This window comes from Corvus kubaryi, unplaced genomic scaffold, assembly GCF_017639235.1.
Source record: "Corvus kubaryi isolate FWS band 111438036 unplaced genomic scaffold, C.kubaryi_AGA036_p1.0 split3-73, whole genome shotgun sequence".
Lineage (NCBI taxonomy): Eukaryota > Metazoa > Chordata > Aves > Passeriformes > Corvidae > Corvus > Corvus kubaryi.
In genome coordinates, this window is record NW_024582091.1 from 32,459,893 (window position 1) to 32,481,941 (window position 22,049).

A 22,049-nucleotide genomic window follows, 5' to 3' on the forward strand; every position below is an offset into this window, starting at 1 on the left:
GTTTTCATATTCCCAAAATCTTTTGTCAGGCAATCATATTTCCAAGGTTTTCCTGTTCCATCTTCCCCAACAGGCATGGCCATTTTCACTTTCAGCATTAAGAAGTAAGAGCAATTAAGCATGTGCATCTCTGAACTAAGAGTAAAGTTTCAGTTAGGAAATGCTTGTTTGTAGATATATGTTATAAAGTAGAATGGCCCCTTCTGTAAGGAGCAATACAGCACTTCACGTACAGCCTGCAAACGTTACATTACATCCAGCCTGGGGCAGGCCAAATGACAGGTATAAATCAGTGCTTTTCTGGTCTAGTTTGAACTTTGCTTTCTGTGTAGTTAACAATGATTTCCTTTAAAAGAAGGCTTAGAGTGTGGAAATGATTTTCTGATTTAAAGTATCATGCCATCTGTTTCTGTTTTCTGTTGGTGGTATCATTGCTTTCTTGGGCAGTAAGTAAGTCAGTGTAGAGTCTGTGTGTGTGTTCTGTCTCTGTTCACCCCTGCCCTTTCTCTTCCCTACCCTCCACCAAAAAAAAGCGCTTTTAAAATAAAATATCAGGGGGAGGTACATACTGCTCTCCCAGTAATTTAAATGTTTCCTTTCTGTAGTATGAAAGGAGCTAGAGCCTGCTTTCTCCTTCCAAATTGTAAGCAGAGTAGCCCCTCCTGAGATGCTTTACAGAAGTGAAGCACAACTGAGTGTTAAGAGCTGGATGCTGCCTGACATTTAACACTACTGTGCTCAGCTGCTCTTAGACATATGAGTCTTTCCTCATGCTGTGAAAATACACCATGCTGTTCTGTATACTGAGGATTCTGAAGTTCTTAATACACAGTGGTGTTCTTAAAACCTGGGGGGTTGACATTGTGAGAAGCTGATATTGAAGGGATAAGGCTCTTCAAAACAAAAAGAAAATGAAGGGAGATAATAAAACTAGTTATTTGTACCAATGTCATAAGAGATTGTTTTATTTTGTTTTTCCTTTCTCATTCTGTAGCATGTCCTGGGTCTGTGGCAGCAGGTAGCCTGACAGGCTACCTCTAAACCTATACTTCCATCAATTCCTGATGCTAGTGCACAAAGATGGACTGTTTTGGTAGGACAAGGCTCCATTGAAGTTACTGCTAATAAGCAAGCCAGCTCTGTTCACTTCAGTCCCATTCAAAACACAGGAAAAGGCTCAGTCTTTGCCAAAATTGAAAAGCTGAAACTATTACAGAGGTTAAAAATTATTTATTTCAAGTGGGTGTAAAATATATTTTCAAAATAAACACTGAAACCACACCTGACTCTTACCACATATATTAATCATATTCTGCGTGGGCATGAAGTACAGAAAATGTTGAGCTTTGTATTCCTTGGTTTTATAAATGCAGGTCTGTTCTAACTAGCATTTAATATAAGCAATGTTTAAGTACTGTCAGATACAATGCACCTTCTCATTATGTAATGCTATTCCATTGTAGCTTAGTTTACTCCTAGCAAAAAGATATGGCTTTTTTAATACCTCCCTAATGCTTAAAAAGAATTTTTAAAAATGAAGTAGTCATAGGTGGGATTGATTTGACTATTTAGTTTTAAAGTATACCTATACTTCTCTAAACAAAAGCTGTTGGTAATCCTAGTGCAGTAGCATTTTGTGTTTCTGTAGCAAATTGTTCTCTAGTTCATTGTGCTTGTGTTCTGTAGTGCTGTACTGATTGCCATCTGCTTTTTAAGTACAGCTCCTTGATGCACTGGGTGGTTCTTCTCAGAGCAGTCCAGTGGTCCACATGCTTGGTTTCAATTTTACATGCTGCTACACGTGAATCAGTGTTCTACAGGTATAAAATGTTGGCACTCCCCAGCATGTAGTATGTGGGGTTTGGGGGATTTTTTTGTTGTTTCTATTAATGCCTTTGAGTACATACTCCTCCTGTACTTGCACTCGTCCATGTAAAAGCCAAACTGAACCTGGCGTTGTTTGCATGTGGCAGAGCTCTGCCCACCTTTTAGATCTGGAAATGAAATGTGGGGAATTTCCCTCCTCAGAGAGAGTGTATTGCTGGGGAGCTGCCTCTCCTCCATACTGCAGACAGATTTGTCTCCATCCTGACCCGCCTGTGCCTTCAGCCAAGGCTGCTCAGGGCACCACAGCAGTGATGGCTTGCTGAGGTGTTCTTCACCATGCTCTGGTCTGAGACTCTCTGCCACCATCCATACCCTGCATTTCAATCTCTAACATATACCTAAACTCTTTGCTCTCCTGAGTTTTAGCTACATTGCTGAGAAAACAGAGGTACTGCAGTAGGGTTTTTTTTGAAATCAGTATAAACCTTGGGTTTGATACCATGTTGTTATAACTCTTCTAATCCTCTGGCTCCTGACTGAATTATCATTCAGTTAGAGTCCATGTAGCTCACTTGCTGAAGCAACAATGACAGGGTTGTGTTGTGTTGCTTTTTAGGGTTTTGCCCTCTGTTTTTTAATACTTAAATGCTTAAATACTGCATTAGTGGAGTCTGTCTTCTGGTACCACTATGCAGCAACCAGATCTGCATTCAAATCCACGGTGTTTCTTTCTTATTTAGTGTATTGTTTGGCAGGTTTCTCTAATTGAGCATGTTAAAGAATAAGCAGTCTAGGGAAATCAAACTTGCCACCCTTCAACCAGTAATTCCTGGAAAGAGATGCTGGTTGCACCCTTTCTCTCTTCATGGTGGTACTCAATAAGGAAGGAGTTGAACTGGTGGTCAGCTGCACTTGTGCAGTCAAAACTCAGTCATTCAAGATTATGTGGGGCAGACACAAACATACTCTAGCTGGGTTCTAGCAGACTCTCAAGTCAGCAGGGTTTTATTAACTTGGGCTCACTGCCAAGCAAATGCAACTCTGGTGCTCCCAGACCAAGTAGGATCTGCTGTTTTGGCGTGGAGTCCGAGCAGTTAAAGCCTGCCAAGTGTGAAGGTTGCAGATCTGGGTCCAGCACAGTTCTTGGATCCAGGAGCTCTGGAAAGACGCTGCCGATATCTGAACATATGGATTAGCTTGGGACCATCAGGACTCATTAGATCAGCAACAGTTTCTGCCCTGTTAACCTCAAGCTTGTTTGTTTGTCTGGTTTTAGTTTGGTTTTTATTAAGGTTTTTTTAATGTTGTTGTTGTTGGGATGTGTGTTTTTTAAAACTTTTAAGTCTTCAGTTCTGGGGAAATTAATTAGCTTGATCATCCCCAAGCTCAGCTAAAACTCTGCATGTGCAGTATGGCATGTAAGGAGCTTTTTGGAAGCAGGCTGCAGAGGCACTGAGCGTGCTGAGCAGGAACCAGCTCAGGGTTCCTGAGTCAGAGCTGCTGATCCTAAACTGACTTTTAATTTCTCTGTGCTCTTATTCCCAGGTCGTTTTGCAGTGAAACCGTATGTAAATATTTGATTGTCTGCATTCTCACAGCCTTTATGAGCCATGGTAGTGGTGCACTGACCATTACACCTGAAGTATGGGGTACTGGGTGGACATTGTTAGTTAGGGCTTGTATTTGGTTTTGTGGCGTATGTAGCCGTCGTACATACACTGAGAGAATATGTTTAATAACTTCACTTGTCAGGGTAATTAGCTTTTCTGTTTGGATTTGAAAATGCTCTCTGGAAAAATTACAGTGAGCTTGGTGTAACTCAAATAATTTAAAGATGGTATGCTAGATAGTCTCTGGATTGTTAGAGTATTTGAAATTAATTTTCCCCGTAAAACTTACCAATGCTTGCTTAACTTTTCCAAGCAAAAGGTCATACATCTCTTTTTTCATTCATATGCAGGTGCAGCTGGGACAAGTGGATATAAAATGCCCCATCACAGAGTGCAGCGAACACCTGGATGAAACAACTGTCATCTATAACCTGCCCCATGACGACATCATCAAGTATAAATACTTCCTGGAACTCAGCCGTATTGACTCCAGCACCAAGCCATGCCCGCAGTGCAAGCACTTTACAACCTTCCGGAGGAGAGGCCACATTCCTACCCCTGCCAAATTGGAGAACAAATACAAAGTGAGCATGCTTGCCGGGGCTGTGGGTTAGATGGCACTGCAAAAGTAGGACAGCATTTGGTGAGCATTAAATGAACTTTCTTGTTTCACTGGAGCTGTATGCAAGCTGTGATTAGGAATATGAACCTGTAGTACATCATTGATTAAGTACTTAGTTGACTTCTGAGAGTTCAAGCAGTTGAACTCTTCAGTCTGTATTTTTTTCGATAGGTGGCATAATTTTGTCCTGACACATTTTAATTTAAACAGTGTTTTCTTTCCGACATGCAAACAATATGGTCACAGTCAGAGGAGACTGGGAAAGGGGAGTTACCACTATAACCGGTAATTTTAGACTTACAACTTTTTAAGTTTCCCCTGAAACTCTGGGTAAGTGAGTTCTTGGCATTTGTGATGTTAGGCTGTTGTCTTTGCTTCTTCCTTAGTGATAGAGCTGCTGTCTGTCCTGCTTGTTGACTTTTATTTCTTCACTCCCTTAGCAGAGGTTATGCATTACTGTAGTCTCATCATTCACAATGCAAAACTTGGAGAAATAGAGGGGAAAAAAACCACTTCTACAGTATTTCTTTTCGTAGAAGAGTTACTTATACTGTGATTTTAATCAAAGATAAAAAGCAAGAACTTAGAAGAAGCTTTGAGCTGCTAAAAGTCCATCTAAATTCCAGAAGACAACAGTTGTCTGCAGCACCATGTTCTGTGTTAGTTTTCCATCCGGTTATTAGATTTGTTGTGGTTAATTTCATGATCGAGCTAGCCTTTCCTGGACAAACCAGTTCTCCTCAGTAGGAGTTTAGATGACTGTTCAGATAGCCCTAATTGCACAGCATAAGATTCAGCCCAGTATGAAGATTAAAAGGTGGAAGGTTGTGTATTCATTGGAGTTGAAAAGTTGGTAAAGCTAATTCTGAGTTATGAGCTATTTGTGCATATTTATGTAGGGCATGAATTACATGCTACACTGTCTCAGTGTTTTCAAATTTTTGTCATTTCACATTGAGGTGGAAAAAATTTGAAACTGCAAGTAAAATTCCTTCTGCCCACAGCTATTCTCCTTCATGCATCTGCTTCATCATCACCACTCATCAGTTGTAATCCAGGGTAGATCAGATATTGTAATGCTTTGGCAGCCGCCTCTCTTAAGGTGTCAGAGGCTGTTAGTGTGCCACAAGCGTGGGTCACAGGTGGTGCAGCTGTTGTATCATGGGCCTGCCAGATCTGAGAACATTCCTCAGGGCATAACCAGTGCTCTTTTATGAGTTAAAATGGTACAGTTAAAATGTTCCCAACAACTTCCCTACAAACCACAATCAGAAGGAATGGGAGACTGTGATGCATAGTGCAAGCCAGAAGCAGTTCACTGGTTATGTGGTGATGCAGTGTGTGTAGCTGTGATCTGCAGAGCTTAAATCTCGGGGGAACAGACTGGCAAAATGTATTCTTTGAGCTGAACCCATGTGTTGTGTGCAAGAATGTCTAGTTCATGCTAGTCAGAAATAGAATTGGGAAGATGCTAGCAAGCAGTATGGATGATCATAGTCCACAGGGCTTCAGCATACTCCCTGAACCTCAGCTGTTTTCTGGTGTAGGTACAGTTTTAGTGATTTATTTTAAGCTTAGCACAAGGAGAAGTTTTGTTGCAGGGAGAAGGTTTAAAAAGATGACTAATATGACATAGAATATATGTGAGTAATTTACATACACATATCTGTGGACCAATATTATCTGTTTTCTTAGGTTTGTACAGATTGTGTCTTGAATTGCAGGCTCTTTGGAAGTGAAGACTCTTTTTCTTTTGTGTATTGCATAGGAGACACCTGACTGGAGGCTTTTGAGGCTGCCCTATTCACGTGCAAGCCATACAAACAGCAGTTGCACCACATAAATTGTGCACCAGCAATTGCAAGTATTGCCTTCAAGAGAACTGAGTCATGTGTGGGAACATGTATGCACAAGCCTGCACAGCCAGTACACTTACTCTTTTATACACTGCAACAGGAAAGCACTCCAAAATCCAAGACTTCATTTGAACAGATACTTTAAAAATGTTAATGTCATTTCTAAAATTTGGTACAGTATTTAAAATTACAAATAACATGGAAATTTAAAGAGGCAACAAAGGTATAAATTAATTTTTCTTATTATAGCTGGATTGTGTCAGCTAAGCTGGTCTAGGTCCAGCAGTTCAATTGGCTGAGATTCAAGTCCTGGTGTAGTAAGCCTAGAAAGTTAACATGTATGTTGAGGAAGAAGGAGGGGAAGAAAAGGAGAACTTGCTATCCAAACCTTTCTTCTACCATTAGTGCCACTTAGGGCCACACAGAGCAGCAAGGGAACTATTTAATTTTCTATATAAAAGTTTTTATCACAAATGGATCCAGCATTAACTAAGAAAATTTCCTTGTCCCCTCTCATATGTCCTGAATTGAGAGTGTAATGTGGTTGCAGACAAGACCCTAACAAACCTTTGGTCAGAGCTGTTATGCAAAAGTGCAGTGGAAATAGGCAAAAATTGAAAAATTGCTGGTTGAGTTCCTGTGCATGGAACAGGTGAAGGTTCCACAAGAGTAAGTAAGAAGACTTGTTCCGTGAGGAAGCTCTGGATTTTGCCTGTTAGTTTTTGAACTGCCACTTGCCATGGAGAAGCAATACTCTGCTCTGTGAGATTGATAATGAAGTTTTCTTGTTCACTTCTATCAAGAGATGCATGTCACATAAAAGGAGGACTTGAGTGCTTGGCTTTGCAAATATAAGTATTTTTTCAATGCAGTTGCTATACAAACTATCTTTTGTTTGAACTACTAAAGAGTTTCTGGAAGTTGTTGTTCTGGAACTAGCAGGAATTTGTACCAGCAGAGATGCTGTGATAGAGTTGATCTGTGCAATTCAACTATATCAATTAGCTCCCCACTTTTGGATCAGATTTTAACCTTTAGTGGCAGATAGCTTCATGGCTCTACATCGCTTCAATCTACCTTGAGCTTCAGCTGCTGCGGATGGGGTGATTTTGCCATGCTCTCCCTCCTTGCTCTCAGCTATTCATTCCTGCCAGCCTGCTTTTGCTTATGTTGATGTTTTGGTGTCACACTGGGAACTGGATCAAAGATCAGCCCTAATGGGATACAAAATTTGTTTGTTTTGTTGTTGCTTATTTTCAGCTGTTTCAAGAGAGGGGATGGGTTGATGATGAGGAGAAGGAAGCTGTTTTGGCTGCAGCCCATATTTATTTTCAAATAAAGTGACAATATCTGCAGCTAGAGACTGTAATTCATGTAATCAGTTAATTGCATAATTAATTTGGCCATCCTGTTATATAGCTACTGTTCCACCAAGCTGCAGAAAATTTCACTAAGCTTTTTGTACCTTCAGGTTCTAGGAATATTTTTTCATGTGCTGTCAGTTTTGCTATCATCAGGTCACACTGAGTGGTGTTTTGTGTTGAAATTATCTATCAGTTTTGAAAAGTCTTTTCCTGTGAGGTGAGGAAACTGATAGATAAAGTAGCTTGCAGTAAAGAGGCTTGCTAAGAAAATGGAAAATACTAGCCTCAAAGGTCAGTGTTTCAGAAAGCTGAGAACCAAGAGAGCAAGAGAGTTAGAACACAAAGTTGTGTAATCTTTTCTATTTCAATGGAGGTTGATGTCCAGATGACAGAGAAGTTTGTGTATATATCCATCCTTTCAATTCCAATCAACAGAAATAGAAATCATAAAATAAGTGGGAAAATGTTTGTGTGAGGAATAACGTATTTGACAAAACACAAGGTTAATGTTTTGGGTTTTGCAGATATAGTTTGTCTGCTTTGCTGGACTATAATATATTTTACTGGTTTAAATCGTATGTTGATCGCATTTGTGTCCTTGCTGTGGTGGTTTCATGCACAACTACTGAACCATGAATCAAATCATATTTGACTTTTCTTTCAGAAAAGCAGAGAAAAAGTGGAATAAGAATGTGAAAGAACAGAATTGCCCTGTTCTGCTTCTGTTTCTTAAGCACAGAGGCATCACACTGCATCCAAGTCTGAATGGTTTTAGGAGTTTGTTTTGCAGCCACTAGTTCCAAGAAAAATAACTACTTAAAGGACATAGTTTTCTTTGCTTCTGTAAGTTATGCTCAGGCAGCATTGAACCACAGAGAAGTGAAGTGGCCCATTCAAAATATAAAAACTATTTACTAGTTCAGTTTTGAGGAAGGTGCTGTCAGGGTGACAGGTGGAAAAGGAAACTGGTAATGAAACATAGAGTTCTCACTAGTTCAGTTAGGGCCATTTGTGGTAGGAAATGTTATTTTGAGTTCCTGTGGTTATAGCCTCATCCTGTATTTCAGTACTTTCTGATTAATGTGTTTGGAAACCTCTGATGTCTGTGTGTGTGTGTCTTGGTTTGAGACTTAAACTTACACACTAAGTTTAAATATATATCCTGGTAGCTGCTGCATTGTTTTCATTTGTGTACATGCTATAATAGAAAGATAGTCTGCAATTAATTTCAGATATTCACCAAAAAACAAACCCAACAAAAAACAAACCCACAGAACTGTGTTTTAAATTAGGTTGCCCTTTTTTTAAAAAAAAGAAGCTTTAATTTGCAGCTTCCTGACCTGTTGATTTGGGTTTGTATTTTTTAACATCCATCTTCTATCTCAAATGTCTGAATACTGCAACGGATAAAAGTCTTCAGGTTGTAGAATGCTTACTTGTGGCTACGAGCTCCATCTTTGGCAGAGGCATAACAAGTACTGAGCACTACAACATGATGCTTGCTATAATCTGTCATCCCAGCAGTAGGACACTGTGACATGTTGTTGAAAGACAAATTCAATGCTGGGAGAGAGGGCGGTAGAAAAAGGAAAAAAGAATGATATGGAGATATGGGGTTGGCTAGGTTAGATGACTCTTGTGCATATTGGTTTTTAAAGTGTTGTGGAAACATTGATCAGTGCTCTGTGTTAATTTGGTTAGTAGCAGTATATATATATCATTCTTTAGGTTCCTCAGAGCAGGAAATTTCCTTTCTGTTATACTGGTTTTATTAGGAGAATTCATCTGAAGCAGTGATGCAAGGTAGTATGTTTCCATTGTTTCAGCTTCTTGGCCACTGGCTCATTAAATTTGAGAAAGGGTACCAGTTATATTTTGTATTACTTTTGTTTTGTACTTTATCATGGCCTTGGACAAGTTTTCAGGTAAAAAATAGTAAGTTTGTAATCCACATGTTTCAGTCCTAATGTGTTGTTTTCCTTTAAACAAGATGTAGTCATTGCATATATAAATAATTTTGGCTACCCCTAGCAAAATATAAGATCAGAGCACCTACTTTGGACTCTTAATTGTAGTCAAGGAAGCATAACACCAGTTGTCATGACTCAGCAGGAGGGTACAGCAGCTTGTGGGAGTGAGAACTTGAGAAATGTTTTGAGGGCTTCACACATGACTGCCCTCTAGATTTAGTTTCCTGAGAAGCACCCCCGCACTATGCATGGTCAGCACAGATGTGTCCATGGTTTGATGGTGAGCCATGTCTGGACAGAGATATAACCAAAAACCCTTGGTTTGGCTGGTTGAATTCCTCAGTCCCATCCATCAGCTGGGTACAAAGCCAGGGCAGTGCCAGACATGGACTGTACCTGGAGATGGTGAACAGTGCTCAGCAGTCACTTGAGAGGCTGAGATGTTGTCATCTTTCAGGCTGAGATGTTTTGCGGCCAAACACAGCAGAAGTGAACATTCTGCAGGAGCCTGGATGTGCCTGAGTCTAGTGTGGCTTCTAGTTCTTGCTTTCCTTAGTCATGATCCAGGTTGGAGGCCTGTCTTTTGTCAGATAAGCAGCTGCAATGTGCCTCTATTTATTACTCCTACAAACACAGCAGCTGCCTTAGCTTTTCATTAAAAAAATAAGCAGGCTGTGGAAGATGATGTGATGATGATGGTACCTGTTTGACACAATGATTTAAAACCTAGGGAGTGGAAAGAATAGATCCTTTCTCAATTTGAATATGGCTTGTGAGTTTTGCCATTAGGTGTGGTCTGTAGCAAGTGGGCTGCTTGGCACAGCCTCAGCTTGCCTTGACGCAATCGAGAGCAAAAGGAGGTGCCTGACTTCCCGATGGTACTTGTAGCTCTTGGATGAGATCCTTGCTCATGGCCCTTTTTCCCAGGACCATTCCTAATATAAGCTTCATAACCCATGCTGAGTTCTGTAGAGCTCCTTCAGAAAACCAAGTACTTTCTGTAATAGCTTTGGCAGTGAAGGTTATTATTCCTAGAAAAAGATAGATCCACGATACTGAAAACTGTAAGCTAATTTTTAGGTGTTCTCACAAATGTATTGAAGGCAACTGAATAAGCTTTCTGGATTCTGCCTTTTTTGTCAGGTGAGCCACACAATCAATTTTGAAGTAGTACCTGTGATTAAACCAAGCTACTTGTGCTTCATTTGATTGAGGCCTTTCCCGGCTTTAGCAATTACTTCTGTATTTTCTCTCATTTAAAAAGGAAAAGAACAAGCTAGCTCCCACAACTTCTTGTGTTTTTAAAACAGATCCTTCAAAAGATATTAGATCTTTGCTGGGCAGCTGCCCTCTTAATTGAAGAGCAGTGGTTTTAAAACAGGCTTTCTAGTTGTATCAGCACCCAGCTTGCAAATATGTGGTGTTTTCTCATTTGTACAGATCCAGTGTCCATCTTGCCAATTTGTCTGGTGTTTCAAGTGCCACTCTCCCTGGCATGAAGGCGTTAACTGCAAAGAATACAAGAAGGGAGACAAGCTGTTACGTCACTGGGCCAACGAAATCGAACACGGGCAGAGGAATGCCCAGAAGTGTCCAAAATGCAAGGTGAGCTGCTCTCCCTTGGCTTGCAGGTAGTGGCTTCAAACTATTCAAATACACATTTAAAATAAATATTTGTAGCTTCTGCTCAGCATTGGAAATGAAATTCACACTTGCTGTGCAGTTTCTTGTCAATGACCCATTGAGAAAAACAGGTCAGATGCTTTTCTTGCTGGTTCCTGCACTGATTCTGCAGAATGTCTGCATGTAAAAGAAACATTATGGAAATCATAAGAGGGGGCTTTGATGTATGCTTAGAATCATAGAATAATAGAAATATTTGGGTTAATTAATTGCAGAATAAATTAATCCTAAAATAAAGTTTTAAAGAAATGGAAAGCTTTAGGGAAATACAGTGCCCTTTGTCAGGTTTTCCAGAGAGTTTGAGTGTATTCAATGTCTGAGTAAGGCTGGAAATACTCTGTCAACAAGTTAACTAAGGGAAATTAAGACTTGGCAAAACTGTAAATTTTGTAGGATTGAATGTTAGTTCTTCACAAGTTGCGTCTCAAGGTGGCACTTCACAGGCCACACCTCGAGTGCTGTGTCCAGTTCTGGGCCCTTCACTTCAAGGACGACATTGAGGTGTTGGAGTGAGTCCAGAGAAGAACAACAGAGCTGCTGAAGGGTCTGGAGCACAAATCCTATGAGGCGTGGCTGAGGGGGCTGAGACCCCCCCCGAGCCTCCTTTATAACCTGGAGAAAAGGAGGCTCGGGGGGAACCTTTTCATTCTCTACAACTGCCTGAAAGGGTGTAGCCAGGTGGGGGTTGGCCTCTTCTCCCAGGCAGCCAGTGACAGGACAAGAGGGCATAGCCTCAAGCTGCACCTGAGGAGGTTCAGGCTGGACATCAGGAGGAATTTCCTTGCAGAAAGGGTTATTAAACATTGAAATGGACTGCCAGGGAGGTGATGGAGTCACCAGCCCTGGAGGTGTTAAAGAAATGCCTGGATGTGACAGTGCCATGGTCAGGTGACAAGGTGGTGACCAAAGGTTGGAGTTGATGATCTCAGAGGTCTTTTCCAACCTAGATGATTCTCTGAAGTCTTTCTCATTATTCATTTTCAATGCTGAAATGCAGTTCCACACCCTAAAAATGTCATCAGTCCCTTCCGAGATGAGAAGTATTTTGCACTATTCAAATGAGATGCAACAGCCCTGCACACCCCTGCCCCAGTTGTCCTTAATGAAGGCTGCTGTTAAATTTGTTCACTGTTTTTTTCACAGCTACCAACAGAGTAGTAAGTCAAAGCTGGAATGTTTTATAGAAAATGAATATTGAATGGGAAGATTTACTTATAAACATAGAAAGTGTACGTTACACTTTGAGCAAATAAGAAAATGTTCAGTTTACTAAGTACTGTATTTTGGTCTTTGAGAAAGAAATGCCTGTGATGCCATAGCTTGAAATTGAAAGATTTCAGAACACTGAGCAAAACTGGAAAGCTCTGAAATCAGCAGCTGGTTGTTTACCCATCCTGCTGAACACATGTGACCTTTTATAACAGAGTTTTTTACAGCTTGTTTTTTGGTAAAAGTTGATAGGTTTGAGCCAGTTCTAAAAAAGTTCACTTTCTGGGAAGTCTTAAAGTAAAATACTTTGTTCCTTCTAGAGTGGGAAGAAGTATGTGTTTTGATTTTAATTGTTTGACTTGTGTCCAGATTCAGATTTTATGACAGTGTGAATGATGTTACTTAAAATAAATTTCAAAAAAATTAAGAAAGTGGACCAAGCAAAAAAATATGAATGTAGAAAAACAGGGGTGCTAAGAAGGCTGGTAGCTGGAAAGAGAAAGGAACAAAAACTGCTAAGTCTAACATTTAGCCTGAATAAGTTAAAATTTAAAATGCCACATTTAAATATTCAACTCTTTTCACCATCTTCAAAAGAAAAGGCTGGATGCCTGAAACTTACATAGCTTGTTACTAATTCTGAAGCATGAAGTTGCATGAATTCGGCTGCTAATTTAAAAAATACTTTAGGTTTCTTTTCTTAATCAAAGGAAAATAAAACCTACTTGGTGGGAGGCAGTATGGAAACTTATGAAACTAGAACAGAAAAAGAACCTCTGTTAAGTCCTTCCTGGTAATGCAGCATTGTAAGTCAATATTGAAGAGGGGATTCTACCTTTTTATAAGCTGTTGCTACCCCAACTCTTGATACTTTTTTCTTCAGAGATGAAAAAAGTTCTTCCTGCCTACAATCTCCAAAATGTTTCTCTCAACACACAGTTTATTTTTAGATCAGATCTATCACCTGCAGGTAATCAAAAGTACCACTTAGCCAGCAGTTAGTTTAAAAAATACATCTTTGAGTAGTTCAAAAAAATACATCTTAAGCGGTATTCTTCATCAAATTTTTGGTAGGTGTTTGAGCATGTGGGGATAAGCATTCTGACATTTAAAAATTTGAAGTCAGGAGGATTAGATCTAATAGTTCTCTGCCTCTCTCTCCCATCCATCCCTCCCTCCAAAACCTGTATATAAAATAACATTGAATCAGATGATAGTCATATTTCCAAATAAAATAAAGAGTGTCAGAGAAAATAATTTGTAATGTACTACTTGATTTATCCATGTTCTCTGTCCACAGAAGCAATGTTTCAGGTGAAAACATACTTTATTTTTAACCTCTTTCATATTTTGGTTGAAGATTTGCAGCAGCCAAAATTTACAAACAGATTGAGAGAAAGTCAAGACTAAATTGTGTCTAAAGGTTTAATCTTTACACTAAAACTGAAATGAATGGAAATTAAAGGTAGAAACTTAAGTAGAGGTACAATTTCTTTACTGAAGTAGTTTGTAAAATTACTGTTAATTTCCAAAGTGTGATACTGATTACAGCGTAAACTGTGACCATATTTTACAGATACCTTCTGGAGATAATTATTTATACACACAGATACATACACACACAGACTCTTTTTAGCTGTACCACGGAGAAGTCGAATACATTATCTTGTCTGGGCATGCAGGTGAGAAAATCAGACCACACTTATGGGGTATGTGTACACAGAGGCAGATCCTCAGGTAAATATTCATGAGTATTTCAGTGGTTTGGGTAAGTGATTTGAAAGAACATAATCCTTTGTAATATGAATATAGCAGGGACTGTTCGATAAGCTTAAGCTTGATTACTTTTTCATGTAGTCGGATACAGCTTTAGCACATCTAATAGGAATAGCTTATATTTACCTGGCCTCCCTAAGATGTGTTTACATAAGATAATAAAAATGTTACACACTGTCCAAATACTTAATTGTAGATTCATGTTGTGACTGTGTGTCAGTATGGAAATATGGAAAAATGCTACTTTTTTAAACTGTATCTTAAATTAATTTCAACCTATTTTTTTTTAATAGACCCTTTTCCAAATTTACTATACACTGTCTTGAGAGTCAATATAGACCTTTTTTCTCAACAAGGAAAAAAAAAAAGTGTCCAAGAAGTGCTGGTCTTGTTCTAGAGTAAGTTGGCTAATAACTGCAAATTTGCTACCTGTTACTGGATGTTATTTGCCAGAATCTATAGCGTTATTTGTCTTTCCCCACTACTGTTTTAGGGGGTTATTTTTTACAATTTATTGGTATTTTTGCAACAAAATGCTTTTGTTTCCACAAGTGTTTTTACAGTACAGCAAACCAAGGAAATACTCCATGTTGGTGTTATCTTACCACAGATTTCAAGAGCAACACTATCTGAAGAAACACCATATAGCAGCTCTATCTTAGAAAGCTTTGAACAGCAACAGAAGTTTAAGTAAACAAGCATGTCAATGCAAATAAAGGAGTGTGCACTTATCTGATTCATAGAAGCATTATTTGATAATGCAGGGCATAGTTTTTGGAGGTGGTCTGCAAATTAATTCTCATCTTCTGGAGGGAGGAGAGTCCTTATTTATATACAGAGGGATAAAGGTGTGCAGATTTTCTTCAGTGGTGGAGGAGATGTGGCCACTCATCCTCAGAGCTCTTGGCAATGATTCCTGTAGAAGATTTCTATGAGAGCACATGTAACATGCAGAGGGGGCGGAGTGAGGGTCTGAAATAGCCACTGTGCTACTTCAGTTGTTACTTAAGACTCTGAACTGGGTGTTTGCCCTTGGTGTGTAGTTTTCACCCCTGTTGTTCTGGGAGCCATGCTTGGGTTTCTGAATGGCTAAACCTTCGCCTGTAAGGTGAGCATACATCTTTGATTTTGAACAGGCCCTAGGTGCAGGATGAAGTCTGCTTTGGCTGAATGCGTGGGGGCAGAAACTGGGCTTGCAGTGGCCGTGCTGTCACAGTGGCCCCTCTACCCTGGCTGTGCTGCAGGAGAGCCTGCAGTCACACAGGGCACTGGGCCCTACACAGCCACAGCTTCCCACAGCCAGCAGCATTCCTGGTCCTACACATTCCCCCAGCTGCCTCTTGGGCACTGTGGTGCTGTCAGTGGAGCAGGAACGCTCACGGTATCTGAGCCATCAGCGATTGCCTTCTCAACCTATAGATTTGTAATCCATCTCTGTCAGTGGATTATCTGGAGGGCAGGGAGGCATGTCCATGTGAACTGGAGCTGAAGTTGATCTGGTGGCATGTCATGTCTTAGGCTTGAAAGCAGCCTGACCAAATGATACAAAGTTCACCTGGCATTGTCAGTCTGCAAAGCATGTGATAGGGAGTCCAAGCCCTGCATCTAAGGTTTGTGGGGTTTTTTACTTCATTTTTTAATCAATTGTTTCCTCACTGGAAAAAAGGAAAGGTTTTGCAATAAAAAGGTATAGGCAAGTACAACCGGTTGTTCGAGTCATAGCATTTGAAGATAGTTATATGTGCAGATGAGTATTGACTAAAATATTTTTATGGTTTGCTTTTTGAAGAAGCAAACATGAAGTGCGTGTAGTTGCAGTATTTGTAAGAAAATAAATCCTTATCAGCTTCTTTCATATTTCAAGAGGACAGTATGTCTGGAGAACTAGAGCAGAAACAAGCAGATTGACAAATGGTTCAGGAGTAGTGCATGACTAACTGGAACTGGGAGGCTTCTAGGGAAGCATGGGTAGAAGGATGGCAGGCAGTTTCTAAGAGGTGCATATTTCTGAAACGTATGAATGGTAGAACATAAAATGCTATTGGTAGCATCTCCTTGAAGTTCTTACTACCAATAAAAATTAATTTATTTTTGAAATGTGCAGTAGTTTTGGTTTGCATCTAGGGTTTTTATAGGTTCCAGGATTCTACAGAATTCCAGTGGGGATGGATGGTAACTTAATTGGGTTGGTAAATTAGAGAAGTGAGAGGAGAATTCAACAGCCTTGGTTCAAAAAGAAAAAAAAGCAACCAGTTAATTCTCATTAGTGTCACAAGATCTAGTTCCCTCATTTACATTTTTAAGATAGAATCAGCAGATAAGGAAAGTCACCTTTTAAATTACAAAAGTCTGTATAGTTGCTGAGTTTGTCACCTGAAAAATTAGTTTGCATTAAATTTTAAAGTTAATTTGTCAAAATACATTAAGTCACTATTAAAATTCCTTTATTTCAGTTCAAGTTAACCTGAGGAATTACACTAAATAAACTATGGCTCCATAAGTGGGGTCAACAGTTTTTTTCACATGTAACCTGAGAAGTGAGAAGTCAAATTGACAATGTAATGTCCCTTTTGGAAAAAAACCCCATATCTTCTTAAGTTATGCTTAAGTTGGTATAATACTGGGTAGACCTCTCTTTCCACTTTGCCTGCTCTCAGTGCTTAACTGAAAGTTTTGAGGTCAAGTGGCTTATGGAACTCATCAGCAATGGTGTTTTTTCAGGTGCTTCTGGAAAACAGGACACCTATGATACAGGAGAATTCCTTGGGGTAGAGGGGGATGTTTGCTTGGTCAGACAAATTTTAAGTCTACTAGAATACTTACTAGAAAGCATTTTTTTTAATAGCCCAGTTCTCTCTTTTGTGAATGTTTTTCCCCTCTTTTGTATAAAAACAACATTTGAAAGCATAGAATTGCAAATTCTGACATCATTACTGTGGCACAAGGATGCTGGCAGGTGTAGCTGGAACTACTGTTACCTTTGTAACTCTTTTACCACCAGTGTTGGCGGTGGAAGGCATCACTTTGTTACATGTATAAAGTGCCAGTTTCAGTAGATGTTGGGGCGAGCAAGGTAAGATCCCAGATCACCCCTGATCAGCACCAAAGAACAAATGCATTTGACCCTCTCAGGAATGTCAGATGACCCAGGAGTCACGAGGTTCTCTTGAGCTCACTGAGCTTTCAGTGTCTCTGGTGCTTGCAGGGCCACTGAGTGGTTCTGCCTGTACCTTCCTGCAAAATAAATACATGTAGGTAAGTATAGGAGTTTCAGGAGGCATCAGTTTATCTGTTGCAGGTTTCAACAGAGGAAATTCAAACTGGATGTAATGGAAAAAAGTATTCCTGGGGAGAATGGTGAAGCATGGTACAGATTGCTTGAAGAGGCTGTGACATACCCATGCTTGGAAATTTTTTAAATCGAGTGGGATGAGACCTGGAGCAATTTGATCTGGCTGCAGTTAGCTCAGCTTGGAGTTAGGGGTTAAAATAGATGACCCTCGAGCATCACTTTCAACCTCAGTTATTAGGCTATCTACCATTCCACTGAAGAGTGTAGTCTAGGAATGCAGGATGGGGAACTATTTATGCAGGCAATCAGTAGAAAGATGGCTGTAGAACCGGGGCAGCCCTGCTTCATGCTGTGGTGTGGGAATCAGGAAATTGTAATTTTTTGTAATTTTTTATTCCACATATAGTTTGTGGAATCTTTTTTTTTTTTTAAAGAAGAAAAAAAATCTCTATTTCTCAAATCATGCACTGTGACAGCAGTGTCTTTCTGGTGTTTATTACAAAATGCCAAATCAATTTGTGATGGAAAAGGGAGTGGAGCCACAGGTGGCCTAAGAAGGGAAACCCATGTGTGGAGGGGTCAAACAGAGTTCATAACTATATTTATTATATATCATAACTGTGTTGCTTTTATTTTTAATAAAGTTTGGTGCTAATATATCTACTTCAGTAATAAAAACAAAATGTCAGTAAGGGCAAGAATTCTCATCTGATATGAAGAGTGTTTAAACAAAAAAGTAGGATTATGTAAGAAATGGGAATCTGGAAGCAATAGAACTCATATTTAATGCTCTGAAACATGCCTCAGAAAAACATTATTGTCTTAAGCCAGCTGCAGTATTAATTAATTCAAATACTGACTTAGCAGGGGGTTGCTTGCAGCTTCTTTTCATCTGGCACATGAACTGCCCCAGGTGGTGCCCACTTTCCTGTGCTTAGGAAGGGGGGCAAAATAATATTTCTTTTTTCCTTCTGCTCATACAGATCCACATCCAGAGAACTGAAGGGTGTGACCACATGACCTGTTCACAGTGTAACACTAATTTCTGTTACCGTTGTGGGGAGAGATACCGCCAGCTCCGCTTCTTTGGAGATCACACGTCAAACCTCAGTATCTTTGGATGCAAATACCGCTACCTCCCCGAGAGACCACATTTAAGGAGATTAGTGCGAGGCTCTGTCTGTGGTGAGTGGATTAATGTACCTTGTGGAGAGCTGCATAATGAAGTGATTAGGGGGATAGGACAATTAGAGTTAAAACTAGTGGTTTAAAATATTGGATGGGCACCTTGTTTTTCAGTTATTCAATAGGTGGCTTATTAAGTGTATTTAAATATATGGCATTTGCCCTCCCTTTTTAGATGGACTGTGTACAACTAAGTATTATGTCCTCTGCAGATAGCTTGTTTCTTAATTTTTTTAGTAATACATAAGCAAACTGGAGAAGTGCTGTCAATATGCATGTTGCTGGCTGTGTTCATTATTCTTAAGGTATATTGGAGAAATGGATCAGAGGAGGAACCTTATTTAAATTAACCTCGGTGTAAGACTGTCTGAATAAAGTGCTCTTTGGATTTGAACCTGATCTGAGTGGAAAAACTCATGTTTTCCCATATAAATAGGAGGACACTGTTGTAACTGTTAGCTTTAGTTCAGATAAAATCCAGCTTGAAACAAAATACAACTTATATACATTAATTTTGCTCACAAAAGTATGATGCCAAAAATGTATTTTTATTAAACAAAAAGGCACTCATAATTTGCTTTTGAGCCAGATACATAGATGTCTCAACCTATAGAAGCACAAGATATTAAAGTAGACTATTACATTGTGTGGTGTCTTACATATATGTCAAGCTCAGTCATTGTAGCGAGTTTACAGCATGTAAGGTGGCCTATAATGTTACAGGAAATGGATGTATTAACTGCCAAAAACTGGGAACCTATTAAGGAAAATAGAACTTTTTGTACTTTGAATTAAGGCATAAAAATTGGAAATGACTTGTAGCTCACCTAGGATGAGGAAATGCTCTGAGCTTGATCATAGAGGTAAAGGCAAGAGATGGAACATGTGGGAAAAAGCAGACCTGAGGTGAAAAAATTAATCCTGAGCCAGACACGTTCCAGTAAGGAAACTAGGTGGTTTCCAGAGTAACATAAGAATTGACACACAAACTCAAAACTTGGTAATAAAAATGCCAACCTTGCTGCGCTGCAAAGATGTGGGAGATACGCAAACCTGGACTGCTTGTTCAGCAAGCGACAATGTGTCATCCAAGCCCATTAGTTTGACCTCAGGAGTTTGCAAGGCTTTGTTAACAAACTTTGAGAGAGGTGATTTAAAGATACAGAAATAACTAGAAAGGGGATGAAGATTGAAAATGATACATACTCTGATACATTTTGTAGAGAGAAATTCCAACACACGAGAAGATCTAGTCTAGATTAAAGACAATGATGTTATTAGGGCACATGAATATAAGTGTTCATTAATATATTTAGGCTTAAACTTCAAGAACTGTTTCAAAGCACTAAGTAAGATTTCAGAAGAGTTTTTAGTAATAGCCATAATGGCAAACAATGTAAGCTGTGTTTAAATAGATCTTGTTATATTTGGTGTAGTTAGTCTCTGCTGTAGCACCAGATTGTACTCTGAGACATTACCAAGTCATTGCTGCTCAGATGCAGAATCATGGGTAACCTTATTAGAATCATAGAATAGGGACCTTTAAAAGCCACCTGCAATGAGCAGGGACATGTTCAACTAAATCAGGTTACTCTGAGCTCTGTTCAGCCTGGCCTTGGATATTAAAGCTTCATGGTAAATATGTTTATGCTCATATTTACAAGATCACACATGGAGAAGGTATAAGATATTTTTATTTTCATCTCCTATTTGCAAGTGTACTTGTGGTTTGCATTGATTAATAAACCAAGAAGGATTAGCAAAGCTCGAAGCCTCAGATTGCAGTTCTCATAGGGTTTTCTGTTATTGATCCTGATACACTTTATGAATAACTACCAAAATACTCCAGAGACCTAACAGAACTCACGTGTGAAAATAAAAAATTTAAATCTTCAAAAATTTGCATCAGATTTGAATTTGGGAATTGAGCTCACAGCTCTTCTTCCATTACAGTAGATTTTGGCTATGACTTGCATGTGTGAGCCAGTCTAGGTTTTTGTACTTTTTTCCACACAAGTATACCTGTGGGTTTTCACATCTGTTTTTAAAAAGGCATCATACTGCTGTAAGATTGTACCTCCTGACTTTTTTCCTGACCTTTTGAAGATGATATAATCCTAAACTGACACAGTTTGTTTTTGGATTTTGCCGTTTTCAGTGCTGGAAATTTGCTAGGATCATCTGTCTTTGTAAAACAGAATTCAACAGAATTGATCTGTGGCTGTTAATTGGGCTTGTATAAAGATCAGCCTAGAGAGTCTGTCCCCAGCAATGGTCAGTTAGAAATAATTGACTCCCTGTTTGTTTCCAGTAATCATTGCTTTAGACGCTTCCTTAGTTAAGGTTCGGATCTGAACCTTTGCTTTATAACTATCACTGGATGGACCCTTCACTAGTTTTAACAGTTTTTAAATTTCAGCTTGCACAACATTTCTGGTAGAGGCTCTAGGATTTCACTGTGTGTCATGTGGAGAAAATCCTGGTGTTTTTTTATTGATTCCTGATAATTTCATTGGCTACTTCTGTTATCATGAAATTGAGTAAATAATAATAGCTTGCTGACCTTTTCATATCTTTCTTTTATGGACCCTCCATCAGATTCTACTTTGTCATATTTGATATTATTTTGTGTTTTATGTGTTAAGCCAAAGCTTACTAGTCTTAATCATTTAAGATCAAATTTAAAACCCAGAAAAGTTGAATTCCAGTTAGGGATCACAGCCAGGCTCAGGGAGGTCCCAGTAGCTAGAACTGTAAATGTAAATCTGTAAATACTTCATCAGGCAAGAGAGGAGCACTATCATCAGTAGGTGTTACTGTACAAGCCTGGGTTTTGATTCAGTTCTGAAAGTCAGCAGAAGAAGAGATGGTAGCAGAGAGGCCATTAAAAGCATAGCCTCTGCATTTTAGTAACATGTAGGTAGTAAGAAGCAAAGGTTGGATTTCCTGTAGAAAAGTGCCTCTGCTAGTTAGCTAAGTAGTGGAAATTAAAGAAATGTTATCTTGGCTATCTGTGGGAGACTGGTGAGGTGTTGCTAGATATGTGCAGGTTTTCTATGACTTCTTCTACTTTATTGCTATGGAGAAGGAATACTTAAGTAAATATGATTCTGTAACTATGTGCAGTTGAGGGTTTTTTGGGTTGTTTCTAAAATCTGGCTAGGTGGAGTGTGTAGAAAGAACACAGTGTGGCAGGCTGGCATGCTGGCATGGTTTCTGTTGAGAAGCAAGTGCATACAGTCACAAACTGCTCTGCAGTAAAAATAAGGGAAAAGTATTTATGGCAGCATAAATTTAAATGTACTTTTCTTCATAAACCAACTGTTATGTAAAGGTGATAGTAATCATGGGAAGAAGAAAATCTGAGAGCAGAAGTGATCTCTGACATTTCTCTCCCTTCTTTAGCCAGCATGGTTCTTAGAGAAATTGTCCTGGGACCAGTACAGTCAAGTGAAATTGTTTTTATTCTTCCATCCCAGCAGACTTAGAGATGTCATTCTCATTATAATTGGCTAAATTGTTGAAGGCAGAATGTTTCGTTATATCTGGAGTCAGTGATGAGTTATACAGGAAGGAAAAGGGTGTTCAGCTGTCTGAAGTGTACTTAAGATGCCACTGGAATACCACCTGGATTCAGTTGATGAATTGTATTCAA

The 22,049-nt window shown here is 39.3% G+C and overlaps 1 protein-coding gene across 1 annotated transcript in view; it reads left to right on the plus strand.

Annotated features, from left to right (window-relative positions):
- The window catches only part of RNF217 (ring finger protein 217), a 66,323-nt gene that overhangs the window by 29,449 nt on the left and 14,825 nt on the right, over positions 1-22,049 (plus strand). The window contains exons 3-5 of the mRNA XM_042016653.1: positions 3,788-4,021; positions 10,690-10,854; positions 18,193-18,394. Of these exons, the coding sequence (XP_041872587.1) occupies positions 3,788-4,021; positions 10,690-10,854; positions 18,193-18,394 (601 nt within the window). The remainder of the gene's footprint in view (positions 1-3,787; positions 4,022-10,689; positions 10,855-18,192; positions 18,395-22,049) is intronic.